At 54.1% G+C, this 16,876-nt stretch overlaps 1 protein-coding gene across 6 annotated transcripts in view; it reads right to left on the reverse strand.

Moving 5' to 3' along the window:
- ABAT (4-aminobutyrate aminotransferase) overlaps positions 1–15,942 on the reverse strand; it is a gene marked incomplete at both ends in the record, with an annotated part of 31,154 nt that extends 15,212 nt beyond the window's left edge. For 4 of the 6 annotated variants that reach the window (XM_084250664.1, XM_084250663.1, XM_084250662.1 and 1 more), the window contains 5 exons: positions 3,162–3,211; positions 6,608–6,725; positions 8,310–8,339; positions 10,257–10,354; positions 15,873–15,942. In XM_084250664.1, the coding sequence (XP_084106790.1) occupies positions 3,162–3,211; positions 6,608–6,725; positions 8,310–8,339; positions 10,257–10,354; positions 15,873–15,942 (366 nt within the window). The remainder of the gene's footprint in view (positions 1–3,161; positions 3,212–6,607; positions 6,726–8,309; positions 8,340–10,256; positions 10,355–15,872) is intronic. The other 2 variants (XM_084250665.1, XM_084250666.1) reach the window with 2 other exon arrangements.
- Positions 15,943–16,876: the final 934 nt, after the last annotated feature.

Below are 16,876 nucleotides of genomic sequence, written 5' to 3' on the forward strand. Positions count from 1 at the left end.
TCAGATCAACGCAGTGTAAACCCAGCAGCACCTGTGCCACATTGGGAGGGCCTGGATGGTATCCTCTGGTGGCTGGGGCAGGTGAGACGGACTCACTCTGTCGATTTTTGTGCTTATGACCACCAGGATAAGCAGTGGGGGGAGTTAGCTCTCCGGAGGACCAGAGAGGTCAAGCAACTTTCCCCAAGTCACACAGACAGGAAGGGGGCGGAACCACAACTCAGATTCAGGTGTGCTAAATTCAGATTACATCCTCAGCCAGGCACCGCAGGCAGCCTCCGCCCCAAACCACTAACACTGGGTAGGAGCTTGTTGGCACAGCCCCGAGACCTTGGTTGACCTGAAAGCGGGGGTGGGGGGGCCTCTTGGTTCTCAGTGTTCATGGGGCTCCTAAGTAATTGAACGCATCATGAGATCAGGGTGGAAGCAAACTGCCACTGGGCGTCAGGGGAGCTGGCTCACAGAGGGGCCGGCGGGCTGGCTGGCAGCTTGGCTGCCTATCTGCGCCCGGGGAAGATGTGGGGGTGGTGTTCCTGTTCGACAAAGCGTGACATTAAGAACAGAAGCTATCTGGGACAGCGGGTAGCTGAATCAAATGGGGACAGGTTTCCAGAACTCTTGCAATCAGGCTCTGCAGCCCCAAAGCGCAGTGCAAAGAGAATGTGCTCTGGCTTAAGCGGCTGTGCAACCTGCGGCAAGTCACTGAGCCTCTCTGGTCTCCAGGGGCCTCATCTGGGAACCAAAACGGGGACCCCGTGCCAGGTGCTTGAGACGGAGCCATTGAGACGACAGGCATCAGGTCAGGGAGGATCACGGCCGTGAAGGACACCGGTGGGAGGGCCGAGGTCACAGGGTGGCCGTGTCTCCGCTGACCAGGCCAGCTGCCCTCTGTCCGTCCAGGGCACTGCGATGTCAGACTGTGCGCGCCATTCGCTGCAGGGTGACCCTGCACACGCAGTGCCCCCCTAACCCTTGTGTAACTTGTGGACGCCCCAACGAGGTGACATGAGAACTGGACTGGAACCCAAACCGTGCGTCCGGGGCGTGGCTCCATCTGTTGCGGCTGTGAGACGACTGTACTGGAGTTTCAGGGGATGTGGCTGGGGTATAAGAGGAATGAGGAGCCCCTTGGCAGAACCTCAGCGACCTGGCAGGAGGCTCCTGGGACAGGTAAAATGCTGTAACCACCTCCCCGAGAGCATCTCCAGCCAAGAGTCTGGGGCCCATGACGTCAGCCAGGGCCCCGTCTGAGGCCTTGGGTGTCCTGCAGAACCACGTCAGCACAGACTGCCACCCCGATGGGGTCCTGCCTGGGGCCAGACCAGGGTCCTGACGGGGTTCAGACTGCGGCCCAGACTGTAACCCAGCAAGGCAGCGCCCTCTCTGCCCAACCCCAGCGCCAAGATCAGGACCCAGCACACGCCAGGGACTCAGTCAGCTGTCAGGCAGCCAACAGATGTCCAGGCATCAGGCAAAAGGGCAGAGCCAGGCCCCGGGCTGCGGGTGAAGCAGAGCCGGCCCCGGCCGCGGGGAGGAAAGGCTTCCCCACCACAGCTTGGGGTGGTTTGCAGGAGGCGAGAACGGACAGGGTGTGTGTGAGGGGGTGACGCAGGGGTTCCCACCAAGCGGGAAGGTGTCTGGCCAGTGGAGGGGGGTGTGAAGAGGGCCTCTTCCAGGCAGGGGAGTGGGGGAGCAGGGCACCCCCAGAAACCAGAGCTTAGCCTGGAGTCACGTGCGGTGGGGACGTTCTGCCTCTGCAGGCAGCTGACACTGCAAACGCGTGTGACATGTTTGTTGACACTTTTTTCAGCACCAACTGCCGAGGCAGCTGGGATCTGCACAACGTTTTGAAACAAAGCTCGGCTCTGAAAGTAAACACAGCCGGGAGCTGCCCACCACCCGCCGCCAACGGGCTGCCAGACACCCGCAGGAGGCGCTCGTTCCTGCCGCGGGCCCCGAACCCCACAACCGATGGGGCGCCCATCTGTGAGGAGGGAGAGTCCTTCTTGGACCTCCGGGCTTAAGGCTGGGGGGTCGGCCCCCACCCCTGCCTTTCTTACATTTTTGGGGGGGAATCACATTCCACGTCACATGTGGACAAGTGTGACGCTCTGAGTCTGGGGCAAACCCCCATGACTTCACTCCTGAAGCCCCTGTGGACACCACCACCACCTTTGCAGGCAGGAGCCCCTGTGGACACCACCACTGTGGATGCCGCCTGCAGGGATCTGCTGAAGCCGACCCCGTGCCCACACCTCGGCCAGCGACCCCTCTCCCTGCCCGGGCGGGGCGACTAGGGACATCCAGGAGCCCCCTCCAGGGAGGGAAATGAGAACAAGTCGAGGAGCACAGGAGTCCCCAGGGAGCCTGGTGTCGCCCTTGGAGGTGTGAGGGCGGCCACAGGTGTCACCAAGGCCTCTGCTGCTGGCCTTCCCAGCTGGGTGCCTTCCCCAGCCACCCCTGGCAGTGCCCACAGACACTGGCTTGTCCCTCTCCAGGTGCTCCTGGCATCTATTGGGCGAGGCAGAGATGCTGCTGAGCATCCTGCAAGACACCCCCACCAAGAACCCTCAGCTCAGAGTCAGTGGTGCCAGTGGAGACTGTGCTCCCCTCAGATGCCTCCCCACCCTCTGCCATGCCAAGGTGCCCCCGGCTCCCCCTGTTCCCTGTTCCTCCCTCACTTGTCACCTGGCAGCACCTTCTCCAAATGTCACTCCCCTGCCCGGAGGCCCCTCCGTAGCCAGCTCCCAGTGGGTCTCACCCAGCTCCTCCCTGGCTGTGTGCCTGGGACAAACTCGTGACCGCTCCGTGCCTCATCTGTTAGATGGGGACGGCAGCAGCACCTGCCCCGGAGACTAGCTGAGGTGGAGTGCGGTGTGTGGTCCCTGTGATGCCCTCAGTGTGACCCATGTCACTGTCACTGGCATCACGCTGTGCCCCCCCCTTCTCTGCAGACACGGCACATGCGGCTGGACTGGCGCCAGGAGCGGGGACCTGTGGTTTTGCTCACCAAGGCGACCCACGTGCCCAGGCCGTGGGGTGCACTCAGGAAATATTTATGGACGAGGGACTGACTGAAGGGTGGGTGAGGGACTGTTTCCAAGGCCGTGGGGGAGCCCCAAATGGCCATCTCCCAGGGGTCTCACGTCCCCAGGACTCACCGCGTTCTGAGGCTGCTGCACGAGTTTCATGAGGGCAGGGTGGCTGTAACCTGGCGAGAGGAGGGTGCGGTTAGAGACCAGTGCCGCCTGGGGTCCCGGGCCCTGCCCCCCTTCCTTCCCCACCGGAAACTCTCTTCAACGAGGGCGCTTTTTATTCTTTGCAGAAGGAAGGACCCATTCCTGGGGTCCCCAGGCTCCCTGACTCAGGATCCCTCAAGGTACAGACCAGAAATATTTAACAAGTATTCTAGGCGATGCTGCTGCTTGGTCAGGTTGTAGACCCTCACACTAGACAGAAGAGGCAGCGAAGGCCAAGTGAGAGGGAACTGGAGACCAGGGCTGGGAGGGGCAGCCAGACAAGTGTGCCCCCCTCACCCCAACCTGGGCTCACTGGGGGACCGGACCTCAACAAGTGTCCACTCAGGGACTGAGTGAGGGACGCCGCCTGCAGTCGGGGGTCCGATCCTGCCTTGGAGCCTCTGCTTATCCCATAGCCCGGGGACAGTCCAGGTGAGCCTGGGGTGCCAAGAGCAGGCTTAGGGTGCCCTTTGCTTCAGCAAATGCTCTCCTGCCAGCTTTCCCTACAAAGGTGCACCACAGCCAATGCACACATTTCTGAGCCGTGACATCCAAGACCTGCAGGCTTGAAGCCTCCGCGCATCCATCTGCAGCCAAACAGCTGCTGTAGGATTAGACCAAGGAACAGAGTCCCCTGCACCTAATAGATGCTCAATAAACAGAAGCTTCTCTTCTGAAGGAGGAACAAGACGGTGGGGAGTGCCCCGGGCTCAAAAGCTGCTCTTCTGCTCATCCCCCAGGAAAGGACTAGGGCAGCGAGGCACTGAGGTCAGGGGCCTCGTGTAAGGCAGTGGCCAAGTGTTCAGCCCAGTGGGTATCAGCTGAGGGTATGAACAGGCAACACGGCCGGGACGCAGACCTGTTGTATCGGGGAAAGATGAGGCGGGATCTGGGAGCAGGAGTGGGTTTCAGAGAAATCGCCCCAGGACAGGATCTGATCTTCCTCAAGTCTGCCTCGGCCCTGCTTTCTTGAAACCAATTCACTTTTTAATTTAAACATATTTGAGGGCCTCCCCGGTGGCGCAGCGGTTGAGCGCTGGGTTGCGAAGCTGCCCGCTGCCTCTGCAGTGCCGGTTCGATCCCCGGCTGCTCCCCGGCCACCGGAGGAGGGTCCCACATGGCGCGCAGACCTCTCCTGCCACCTCTCAGCAGTGTACTTCGGTCCTTCTGCCTGTTCTGCTCCCCGCTCTGGCTCTGGTGAATCCTCTCACCCTCCCGCGCTTCTGACTGTACCCAGTGCTTGTATAAATCAATCAATCAATCAATCAATCAATCTTGTATAAATAAATAAATAAATCTTAAAAAAAAACATATTTGAAAAGAGGCTTTCTTTTCTTTTCTTTTCTTTCTTTTTTTTAAAGATTTATTTATTTATGCACACAAGAACTGGGGCTTCCTATCACTCAGGCCCAAGGCTCTGAGCCTGGGGTCGGTGCTCAGCCTCCCTGATAGCAGGGCAGGGATTAAAGGCTCTGTATCACCGAGACTGTCTCCTGATCCAATGACTAAGAGTGAGGAGACTCGAAAAGCCTGTGATTTCCTTGGGCTGCTGCCAGGACGGACTGGGGGTGGGATGCAGGGAGGCCAAGGGGGGCTGCTCACCTTCACCCCCACCCAGCCCACTCCTAAGCAGCCCTGAGGTGGAAGAGCACTCATTCCTGGGAGGGAGCACTCGGTGGGGTTTTTCCAACATTTTTGGCCAGAGGACTTTCTGCTCTGGCTCCTTATCGCACTGCCAGGATGTTTGTGGCTTTTCTGCCTCAGCAGATAAGCCCGTTCCGGGGAAATCGCATTAAACCTCAGAGGGAGGTGGTCTCATGGCTGCGAAGCCAAGCCTGGCCCTCTGATGGGGAAAGCCCACTCTGGGGGGCCCTATGGTGCAGGGTAGGGCAGCTGCTCTCTGAGAAGCAGCTTTATGGGTTCAGGACCGGGGATCCTGTCCACGCTGGGAGAACCCTGAACCTCGTGGAAACTGCCCCTCACCCCCCACCAGTTTGGGTGCTGAGAGACGCTGTGGGCACTGACTGAGATAATACACGGGGCTTCAGCAGCACCCAGGCGTGTAGGGACATCTCAGTGAGCATTTGCTTCAAGGCCCTCGCCAAGACTGCAGGTGGAGGCGCAGGGGTGGCCGGACAGAGAACACTTAGAAGTGCTAGTCTTTTAACAGTGGCTGCTGCCCCCCGCCCCCTGCTCTTCCCACCCCTGCAGGTGGCTGAGCCCTGGTGGGGGATGGAGGGGTTGGCCTGGAGACACTGGCCCACAGACCCTGGCTGATCTCGGTGGAGCCAGGCTCGAACGCAGGAGATCCGACCCTCCCATCCAACGCAGAGTGCGGATAGGCTCAGGGATGCCGTGGAAGGGCAAGGCGTTTCTGACCCGTGGACTTCCCAGGACGGACGAATCATCCGCTTACCATCTAGGTGCATCTAGTGGGAGATAAATCATTTGCAGGGAGTGCTCCAGGGGAAATCAGAGGAGGAGAGAGACCTGACCTGGGGTCTCCGGGGAAGTGCCAGGTTGCTAGGAGGGCGGCGTGGGGGAGGAGGAGGAGGGCCCAGGATGCCCTGGTGTTACCCTGGAAGGGACAAGCCTCACCAGACACTCTGCTTGGAATCCACCAGCCAAAGAGACGGTGCCCGGGCTGCAAAGAGGCACTGCCTGTGTTCCAGGCCAGCCCTGTCTGTCCATCTGCCACTGTGCCCTCCTGCAGCATCCTGCTCTGAGTGGCTAAGAGGGGAGGCAGGTGCTGTTGGTGCCCCACCAGGTCACTGTCCTGCACAGGCCACCCCATCCCAACTGCTGTGGGGGTAGGGAGGGGGGAAAAGGTGGGGGGAAGTCCAGCCCATTTGCTTCAGCCCGAGCCAACTCTGGGGTATAATCCATATTACAGAGCCCCCACGCCTCCCCACCCAGAGGGATCAGGCTGTGGCTAGTCTCCGGTGGCGACCTCATCCTCCTGCTGCCTCTTTTCTGAGACATCTCCCTCCTTGCACAGAGCCCCTGCCTCAGGCTCCTCATCCGGGAAATCCAGCCCTAGACGCTGACTTTGGACACTGTCACACAGACCTGGCTCACGCCCACCTAGGCCTCCTCTACCAGCTGCTAACGTCTCCAAGTTCTGCTTGTCCATCTACAAAATGGGGACATTGACTCATACATCCCTTGCAGGGTGTGGGGGGAGGAAACAAGGGCAGACATATAAAGTCCCTAGCGACAGACCTACTAAGAAAGACATTCCTTTCCTCTGCCCTCAAGGGAGAGGGGGCAACACCCCTGGATGCACCCACCAGGAGAAGCACCCAAAGTCTGGACAGGCACAACTAAGAGAGAAGGTCACGTTCAGGGATGCATTTTCCAGCTCTTACCTATAGGGACAGAGGAGATCTGAGAGTAGAGGTCCAGCATCCGGTTGCCATCCACATCAACCAGGTAATTGCCCCGGCTCTCTTCGTAATTGCAAAAGAAATGCACGGCCTCCGCATTCTGGGGGGAACAGGGAAGAAGGGTGAGGCTGGCTGCAGTGCCCAGGGTCTCTGTCTGTCAGGACCACCACCCGCCCATTCTCTGGGCTCCTGGAAACCCTCTGGCTGATGGCGACATGGTCCTTTTTTATCCCAGGGGCCATTACATGGGCTGTTTTCTTTGAAACAGTTTCTTAATTTGTTGGTTGTATTTTTTTTATTTTTAATTAATTAATTTATTTATACGAGCATTGGGTACAGTCAGAGCACGGGAGGGTGAGAGAAGTCACCAGAGCCAGAGTAAGGAGCAGAACAGGCAGACTGACGAAATACACAGCTGAGGGGAGCAGCGGGCCAGACAGCAGAGGTCTGCTGCGCCATGTGGGACCCTCGCTGGCCGGCCGGGGATCGAACCGGCACTGCAGAGGCTGTGGGCAGCTCCGCAGCCCAGCGCTCAACCACTGAGCCGCCAGGGAGGCTCTGTAGGTTGTATTTTATGACTGTTCCTGTATGTGTTTGATATGTCACATTAAGTGGTTGAGATATAAACATATACTTCGGATACAAATCTGAAGTAGAGTCTGATAAGATGTATATGGCACAGGTCAGAGCAGCCACTGGGGAAAACTATAGAATAATTATTAAAGAAAGGAAAAGGTTACACGAAGATACTCAATGCAAAAGCAAACAAAATACAAAGAGGAACAAAAGAATTAAAATGATACTAGGCACATAGAGAAGAAAGCGTAAAATGGAAGACATCTCTATATCTATCTATCTATAAAAACATTTCAATAAGAACATTTAACTGTGAGAGTTCCAAACCGTCAGGCTGGACAAAAAGATCCATCTGGATGCTGTCTACACGAGACACACAAATTCAAGGATAGAAATAGGTTGAAAGTGAACAAATGGGAAAAGATGTGACTCACACCCAGTCGTAAGAAAGCTGAGCTGGCTTCTACTATTATCAGATAAAATAGGCCCGAAGAAAGGTCACCAGCATGGAGACGAGAGATGAGGATTAAAGGGTCAGCCCACCAAGAAGACTTAACTGTAAACACGTGTGCTCCCGGCCTCAGCGCCCAGAGGATAGGAAGCAAACCCTGACAGAACCGCAGGGCGAAAGAGTTCTACAAGAATAGCTGGAGACTTCTGGACCTGGCATTCAAAATGGACAGAAACCTAGGCAGAAGCTTACCAAGGAAATGGACTTGAGGAGCTCTCTAAACTGGGCGCCTCGCCAATATCTACAGGACACACCACCCACAAGGGCAGAGCCAAGTTCCTCTCAAGTGCACAGGCACATTTTCTAAGGTCATAAAAACGATTCAGTAAATTTGAAAGGATGGAAATGACACAAGCTATGTTTTCCACCCACAATGGAAGGAAATTAATCAATAACAGAAAGACTTGCCAGCGGTTTACAAAAATGTTGAAATTAAGAGAGATCATAGGAGGAATTAGGAAAAAAAAGTTCAGAACAAAAGTCAGCTGCTTTTTTTTTTTTTTTTTTTTTTAAGAGAAAGCGCAGATGAAGCATCTGTGGCCCAAGGCTGAATGGTAAACAAGAAGGCTGGAAGGCATGCAGGCTGGTCCCACTTACCTGAATTATATTCAGCTGTTTCATCAGCTCCTGCAGGCAAGAACAAAAAAAGCATCTTGGTGAGGATACACTCTTGCCAGAGGGGTTTGGACTCTTTGAAGTCATCCCAAAGTCTTGAGGTTTTTCCCCTTCATGCCGGTAACTTAAAAGTTAGCGAGTCAACAAGTGTTATAAATATTTTTAAGTTGCTTAGTCTAAATAGGCAGGAACCCACTGCTGCCAGTTAAACTGCCAGTACAACAGATTGGAAAATAATAAAATAAACTAAAATATTTAATAAGTATTTAGACACTTGGAAGATAGTAAAATAAAATATTTAACAAAAAATGACTAAAATCAGCTAAGTTATTTAACAAAAAATTTAAGCTGAAGATATTATCTAGTGTCCATAAAAGCAGAAAAAAGTCTTAGCATTCCATTAGGAAAAGAATACCAGCTGAAAATGTTAATTTGCTTCCCAAGAACTATTTATAATTTTAATACAAACACTATAAATCATTTGTGCATTCTGTGTAGAAACTGGGAATTATAACTTGTTGCTTAATATGAGAAAGATTTCATCTCTAAAAATAATTTAACATAAAATAAACTTTAGCCATTAGTGTCATAAAATTATCTATTTCCATGTAAAAATACAAAACAAGATTAATGCAAGAATATGAAAGATTATTCCAAGTATATTGCTATTAAATTAAATTCTGTCCCCAAGAAATATGCATGAAAAATGCCTCCCCTTTTGTGAGCAAACTATATCCAATAGAACTACAATCAACGTCTGTCAGTGCCAAGCTTGCCGAGTTTATAATATAGTTGCGATGACAGGAGGAATTCTCTGATACCAAAGAACATGGTACTGTGGGTAAAATGTGCAAAGAAAAAAATGAATTTGTATTAACAAGGTTCACACTGTTATTTTTTAGATGCATGGGAAACAGTACTGATAACACATCACAGAGTCAGGTTCAGTCAGTGTTCCAGGACGCACCAGATGCAGGTTTTGCAGCATTTTAAAAAAAGATTTATTTATTAATGCACACAAGAGGTGGGGTATAGGCCAGAGGTGGGGGGTGAAGGGGTGGCCAGAGACAGAATGGGGAGCAGAACAGGCAAACTGAGTGAAATGTACTGCTGAGGGGAGCAGCGGGAGAGACAGGAGAGGTCTGCTGCGCCATGTGGGTAGCTCCTGGGCCAGGGATTGAACTCATGCTGCAGTGGCTGCTTATAGCTTCATAGGGCTGAGACTTAACCCCTTGTGACACCAGGAAGGCCCACTCTGCAGCATTTTTGAGACACCCCAACCTTCCTCATCAGACTGGTTTGTGCCTCTTCCACCTCACACGCTGACATCTGCCCCAGGATTCAGTGTCCCCCAACTTCACCCTGCACAGTTCTGCATTCACTGTTTCCCCTGCCTAGGACAGATGCACTCCTCTGTCAAAGCTCTCCTTTTTGGCCTCAGTCAAGCTCAAGGGCATGTGCTGTCCATGCCCTGTGCCATCCAGTATTGCGGTTCTTGCACCACAGGTGGGATGTTCTGCCCCAGCCTTGACTTTGGACTGAAAGGAAGCCATGTGACTTGATTTGGGCAACAGAGTGAGGGGGAGTAACGATGGGCCAGGGTGGAGCCTTAGCCTCCAGAGACCCACAGTGTGGTGCCCTCTGCTGTTTCCAGGAGAACAACTCCCAGTCCAGCTTGCTGGAGGATGTGAGACACCTGGGCAGGGTAAGGCCACCACTGTGACCACGACAGACCTAGCCTAGATCAGATGACAGCCACTCACTCCCCAGGCCTGTGGAGAAATGCCCTCCCTCCCTCCTAGCTCACTCTACAAGATGAACCATAGTACGCTACCGGGGTCTGGCGACCACTAGGCAGCACTACAGTGGTATCTGAGACATCCCCACTGGCTCTTTCCAAAGCCTCCCATGCAGCTGTGCTCTACTCACCCTTGATCTGGGCCCCGGCACTTCCGTCTTCATCAGCGGCCCATCATAATCAAATTCCACGTCGACCTTGGCTGCGGCTTGACTGATGTGTCTGGGCCCTGCAGAAAACAGAGATGGTGAGACCCTTGGCAACACAAGCCCCTGTCCTTAACTGAGGCAGCGCCTGAGCTCAGCCCTACCCAGGTAGACTGCCCAGAACACGGGGTCCGGTCAGATCCGGGCACCGCAGAACACTGCAGATTTCAACACCAGCAAGGCCAGTGCTGGCAAAGCGGGAGAAGCTCTGGAGCTTCCCAGTGCTTTTGACCGGGCACTCCCTTGTTCAGGATTCATCCTGAGAAAATCCCGAGAACGGAGCACAAAGATGTAGGTTAAAAACATGCAGGACAGTACCCAAAGGATGCAAAAACATCCTTGATTAGCCTGGAGGGGCTAATCAATATCTCCACTGTGGATGTCAAAAAAAAAGTTTTGGGGCCTCCCCTGGTGGTGCAGGCGGTTGAGCATCGCGCTGTGAAGCTGCCTGCAGCCTCTGCAGCACTGGTTCGATCCCAGCTGACCTGCTAGGGGCCCACGTGGCGTGGCAGACCTCTCCTGTCTCGCCCGCTGCTCAGCAGTGTATTTCGTCAGTCTGCCTGTTCTGTTCCCCGCTCTGTCTCTGGTGAATCCTCTCACCCTCCTGCACATCTGGCCTGTACCCCGGATCTTGTGTAAATGAATAAATAAATCTTTTAAAAAAAGTTTTGGCTGCAAGTGATTTGTTGGAAACTCATTTTACATTTCTGGTGGGGGACTGACCTCAGAGGGAGTTTTCCAGGGTCACCCCACGAGGCTTTGGAGCTCAGCATGTCGCTGAGACATAAAGGGTGGCCCAACCCCAGGGCTGATGGACTCCTGTGTGGGCCTGCTCCAGGGAATCCGACAGAGGGAGCAGGCTGCAGCCAGGGGCTGACCACACCGTTCGTGTCCTGCCCGTCTTTCATCTTCTGGCACATGCGTGGTGGCTGGAAAACGGTAGCAGCAACTTTTCCTTGGGCGGCCATAATTGCATCGAAGTGGGAACTCACTAGATAGTTTCTAGAAATGCTATACATAATCTCCTTCCTCTTTCTACAGCCCTGAGGGTGGCTCTTAGTATTTCTATCACCCAAGAGAGGAAACTAAACTCAGAAGGTGAAAAAAAAACCAGCTAGGTTTTTCCCTCTCCTTTCCCTTTCTTGCTCTCTCTCAGGACACACACATGCACGCACACGCGTGCACACACACACACACACACACACAGCCTTGCCACATTACCCAAAGCCATCATATCTAGAAAACAATTCATTCTCAATTTTCCATACCAGCTTTGGGTATCAAATAAGGTTTCCAAGTTAATCATGCAATGAAGTATAGTCCTGTGAACATAATATCCCGCTAAAATCCAGCTGGGTTTTAAGGCATGAAGCAACCGGCCCTTATTGTCTTCTGTTTGATCTCGAAGTGAAAAAGGAATTTGTAAAGAGCTTATTTCCACTAGCAGCAAGTCAAAGGGCAGGGAACATGCTGATGACGTTGTGTTACACTGAACTGTTTATCTCTTCCTCGGCCAGAGCTCAGGGTTACTGGTTGAGACTGATTCCAGCTAGACCTGCATGAAGCGGGGATGCATTTCTGGATAAAAATAGCTCTCGACCGGTGCTGATCTCACTTTGTTTCCAGCAAAGGGGGAACGCGAAAAATTCGAAATGAGCAAGCTGTCTTCAAATAAAGACACACAAGTCCTCCCTTCCGTCCTCCCGAAATGCCTGTCCCCCACTTTGGAGCCATCAGAGTTCTTGGGAATTGCAAGGGGGGATGCCAGGAATGGAGGCGGTGAGCAATGGCAGCTGAAAGGGTCCAGGATGCTGAGACTAGGAGGAAAAGGAGACGTGATGGAAAGGGGGGCGAGATCCCAAGCGCTGGGGATGCCCGGAGCCCCGGGCCAGGCACACGGGACTGTTTCGAGAACTGCATGGGCTCCAACCACAGCCAAGCCTTTGTGGGTGTGGATGGAAGGGGGCCAAGACCGCTGAGCGGAGATTCTGGAAATCAGGCCTGGGGAGAGAGCGGGCAACCGGGCTGTCAGGAGAAGGAAGATGGGGCGTTAGTCGTGTGCTGGGGGTCCTGCTGTGTGAGACGGTGTTGCTAGTCCCATTTCACAGATGAGGATCAGAGAGGTGAGGTGACTTTCTCAAGGTCACACAGCTAGTGAGGTGCAGAGTCAGAGGTGGAACATAGGTCCAGTACTTCTCCTTTTCCTACTATCAGGCTAACTCAGTTGGCAGAGGAAAATAACCAAATTCCAAGACAACAAATACCCCCTTCCTGACAGCGCATGACGCTATAAACAATGAGAGACGAGAACCAAACTTGGGTGTCAGGGCAACTTTTTCTGGAATCCCTTCTGTGAAGCCACATGAGCACGAAACCTGTGCGAGGAACAGCCCGGACGCTATGCTGACCTGACCTTTACGTGGCTGACCTGCTGAATTCCCGCAGCCCCAAGGCGGGAATATCACCCCCAAGTTACAGAAGACACAGAGAGACTCGGAATGTCCATCAACTTGCGCAGGGTCACACAGCTACTCAGTGGCCGCGCGGAAAAGTGTGGGTCTCCTTTCTCAGATTGTGTGGTTATACCTGATGGTCTTTCATTTCATCCAGTGCGGGTTTTTGAAATGAAACCTTTGCAGCAAAACAACCTGCTTCCCCTACGAGAAAATTACTGTCAGGAGCGCAAGGAAGCAAAGCTGGATTGAATGTTGCGTGCTGCAGTGTTTTCATTCATGAAGAGCAGCAGGCCCCGGAGGGGGGTTGAGCCCTGACACCCAGACCGGGCACAGAGCATGACTCCAGCCTGTTCCCCTGGGTCTGGACCATGCTCACCACTCCTGGCGGTCACGCCAGCTAACACAGTCAATGTTTAACCCCAAATGGTAAAAACAGCCATCAAACCTTATCAACATCCTCTTGATCTTTATACCGAGAGTAATAAAGGAATGTCATCTCCCCAAGCAGCCAGGGCTCCATGTGTGAGCCGGCCAAAGTCAAGGTCAAGCTCAACTGGAGTTGTTCGCTTGGCTCTTCTTTCAAGCAAATCTTATCTCCCCCACTATTGTCCACCCCATTTATTGTCTGATAACAGGCTCATTGGGGAAAATATTAATAAGCATCAATGGGAGGAACATCCGTGTCTGACTTCACCCCACAATAGCCGTGTTCGCTGCCTCCTCTCCCAGCCTCCATTTACCCACATGAGCGTATAAAACCTTTTTTTTTTTTTTTTTTTTGCATGAACAGTGCAATGAGAACAGCATCTCAGGCCAACACTCTCATCATTGGTGTCACAGCGGCCCAGGCAAACCCCATGGGTGTTGTGGCTCACTGTGGCTTCTGCTTGGACTTGCTCCTCCTGCTTCCTTCACTTCCAGGAAGCAGCTGCCACGTGGGGAGCAGCACTGACTCCAGCTGCCTGGAAGCTGGCCCCCCAACAACCCCAGCCTTCAGATGAGACTGTACCCTGGCCACAGCTCAACTGCACTCTCATGCAGCACCTGGTACCTTCTCTGCATCTTATCCACGGGTCCGTGAGATAAGAATGCATATGACTTTAACCTGCTACGTCAGGGGATCTTTGTTACACGGTGACAGGTAACTAGTACACTAGCTAAGGGTGCAGCCGGGGCCAGACTGGCTCAACATTTGCTCCTCTGAGCCCCTGGGCAGTGTAATTTCTCTGCTTCTCAGTTTCCTTTGTCTGAGGTCGAAATGGGCTTAGGTAAGCTCTCACTCCTGTCATCCACGAGCCACTGCATCCTTCCCAGCAATGTGTCGTGGCATTTTAAAACCATACATTGTAGTAGATATGCCAAATTGATCAGCCAAAAGAAAGAAAAAACCTCACTCTAATTCTTGCACAAGTGGCCAAAAGAATCAGTTCCCACCTAGAAAATGCAGAGCTAGGGACCTCCGGGCATTTGCCATTTCCAAGCTGGCAAGTGTGAACACGAGCTCCCCCTCTTATTGCAGGTGGAAACAAAGTGCTTTCCCAGGCGCCTCTTCTTTTTGTACAAGATACCAGGGGGGAGCAGGGACAACTCCTACTACTCCACACTCTAGAAGTGAAGACTGTCTGCCCCTTGGAGAGGCCCCAAGTCCGCCCCTGTGGTCTCCATCCACTGCTCTCTTGTGTTGTGTGGGGGGAAATTCAGGTACCCTTGAGAATGACCTTCAAAGGCGGAGCCCCAGTGCCAGGTGGCTGGAGCCCCAGGGGGTCATGCTCTCTTTTCTTGGGGTCCTCCCCACCCAGTAGGTGCTCAGCCCATACTGAGCTACGGGATGAGGCATCTTTTCCCTGTTCTCACTCCTACCTGCATCGTTCTGGCTTTGGTTTATTTTTAACATGATTCTGGGCAAGCATGAGTACACTTCTCTTATAATTAAGCAAAACAAAACCTCAAAACCGCCTAATGATCCCTTGAGGCTATCAAGGTCAAGAAAAACAAGGGAAAACAGAGCAACTGTCACAGGCCAGAGGAGACCATGGAGCTGTGGCCCCGAAATTCGTGGGAGCTGGTCTGGATCCCGGAGCAGGAGGAGGCATTAAGGGACAAGCTGGTGAAATCCAAATCGCAGTCTAACGTCCCAAGGTCATTTCTCAGCTGTGACAAGAGCATTCGGTGGTGTTAACGATGAGGTGGGCGGGAGGCCTGGCATCTCTCTGTACTATTTCTGTAGCTTCTCTGGACATTTAAAATCATTCCCAAATAAACCTGCTAATAGTTCTGCTAATAGAGAGGAGAGACCCCATCCAGGTGGAAACACCAGCATTCAACATGCAAGCCCAGGGCTGGGCCAGCCACTGTCTTCAGGTGGCAGGGGGCTTTACGAGCCGGGGGGCAGACTGGAGGTGCAGGGCACCTGCAGGGGGGCTAGGGCTAGCCCCTCTCTCCCAGGGAGCCTGGAGGCAAGAGAGGGAAGCATTTGGAGTCAGACTGACTTGCATTCAAGAGGCTGCGTGACTCTGGGAGAATGACTTTACTTCTCTGAGCCTGATTTCTCACCAGTAAAATGGAATTCACCTTCCTGGTGGAGCCCCTGGGGGGAGGTCTCATGAGATCATGAGGCTCACCTGGCTGGGCTGCCGGGCGGGCGGGCAGGCAGAGATAGCTGGAAGCCTCGCGAGAGATGGGGCAGCAGAGAGCTGTGGTGGGTGTGGGGGTGTGGAGGGAGGGACAGGGACACTGCTGGGACACCCTCCTGTCCTGCGCTCTGACGCACGACTGGCCTTCGGTTGACGCGGCAGGGACATCAGCAGCAACTCTGCCACGCGTCTCCCCTATGTTCCTGCCTAGGGAAGGTGACAGCCTGGTCCTCCTGGCTGCTGGGTGTCAGTGCCTGCCCCTCAGAGCTGCCCACCCACAGGCATGGTGGAGATGGGAGGGTTTGCTGCTGGGGACAGGAGATGAGGGATAGTGGACAGGTCCGTGATCACTGGCTGGCCAGTCCCTTTACCCCCGAGGGCTGTCCAGCCTGGAATGCTTGTCTGGGCTGTCTTCCTCGAGGACCAGCACCTGCCAAGTCCCCTAGACTTACCGGGCACGAGCGGGCAGTACTTGTGCTGGAGGCTGCAGGCCAGCCGCCGGGTGAGCAGCATGGAGGCCATGATCTCTCCTTCAGGAACAGACCCCCGCCCTGCAAGAGACCAGGAAATCAGAAAGTTAGCCCGAGAAGACCACTTCCCTTCCGACCAAGCACCACCACTTCCCTAGCTAGTGGGCTGTCAAATCCCTTGCTTTCCACATACAGTGACAATCGACACCCGTGCAGGTGTGCATGCCTCTGCCTGGTCACACCCAGGTAGGTTTACTAAGCCCGTTTTCTAGGTGGAAAGCAGAGCAGGCGGATGGAGTTGGCTGGCAGCCCGCTGTGAGCAGGCTGATGGGGTCAGCATGTCATCACCTGGCCAAGCCACATGCCAGATCCCAGCTGGGGATCTCCAGAGTGGACGTCATCACCGTTCTGCCCGCACTGACCACGGGTCATCAGCTCATTTGGGAATCCTGAGGACCCAGAGGTGTCTCTGGTGACCCATTTTGTGGGATGCACATCTCCTGCACAACCAACCACCCCAAATTTGCTAGGGAAGGAGTGGGCGCCCTGGCTGTGGGACTGGATTGGCTGCGTGGAAACGAACTGGATGTGACCCTGACAGCCCGGGGTCAGGGCCCTCAGCTTCCGCTTCACAGGTGTGTGGATCGGCAACTGGTGCTCCTAAGTCCTGTCCTGTGTCCCCAGGGCCTCGCCCTGCCGGCTGACTTTGGCATCACAGACCAGAGCACACCACACCCACTGTTTCCTTTTACCACCTGTGGCACGAATATTCCAGCCCCTGGAAGAGCGAGGGCTGTGGTCCCCAGCGCTCGCGCGCTCACCCCATCTACAAAACCTGGGCAGGCACCTGCCCTGGCAAGGCATGGCGTTGTTTAGGTTGGGGAGAGACCCAGGTGGGTAAACACGCCTCTTTCTGAAGTTCATGATCTAGCGGAGGAGGAGAGGCGGGGGCGGGCAGAGGAAGGGCCCATTTAATGTTCTAGGTA

Source organism: Talpa europaea (genome assembly GCF_964194135.1).
Source record: "Talpa europaea genome assembly, chromosome: 12".
In the NCBI taxonomy this organism is placed as follows: Eukaryota; Metazoa; Chordata; class Mammalia; order Eulipotyphla; family Talpidae; genus Talpa; species Talpa europaea.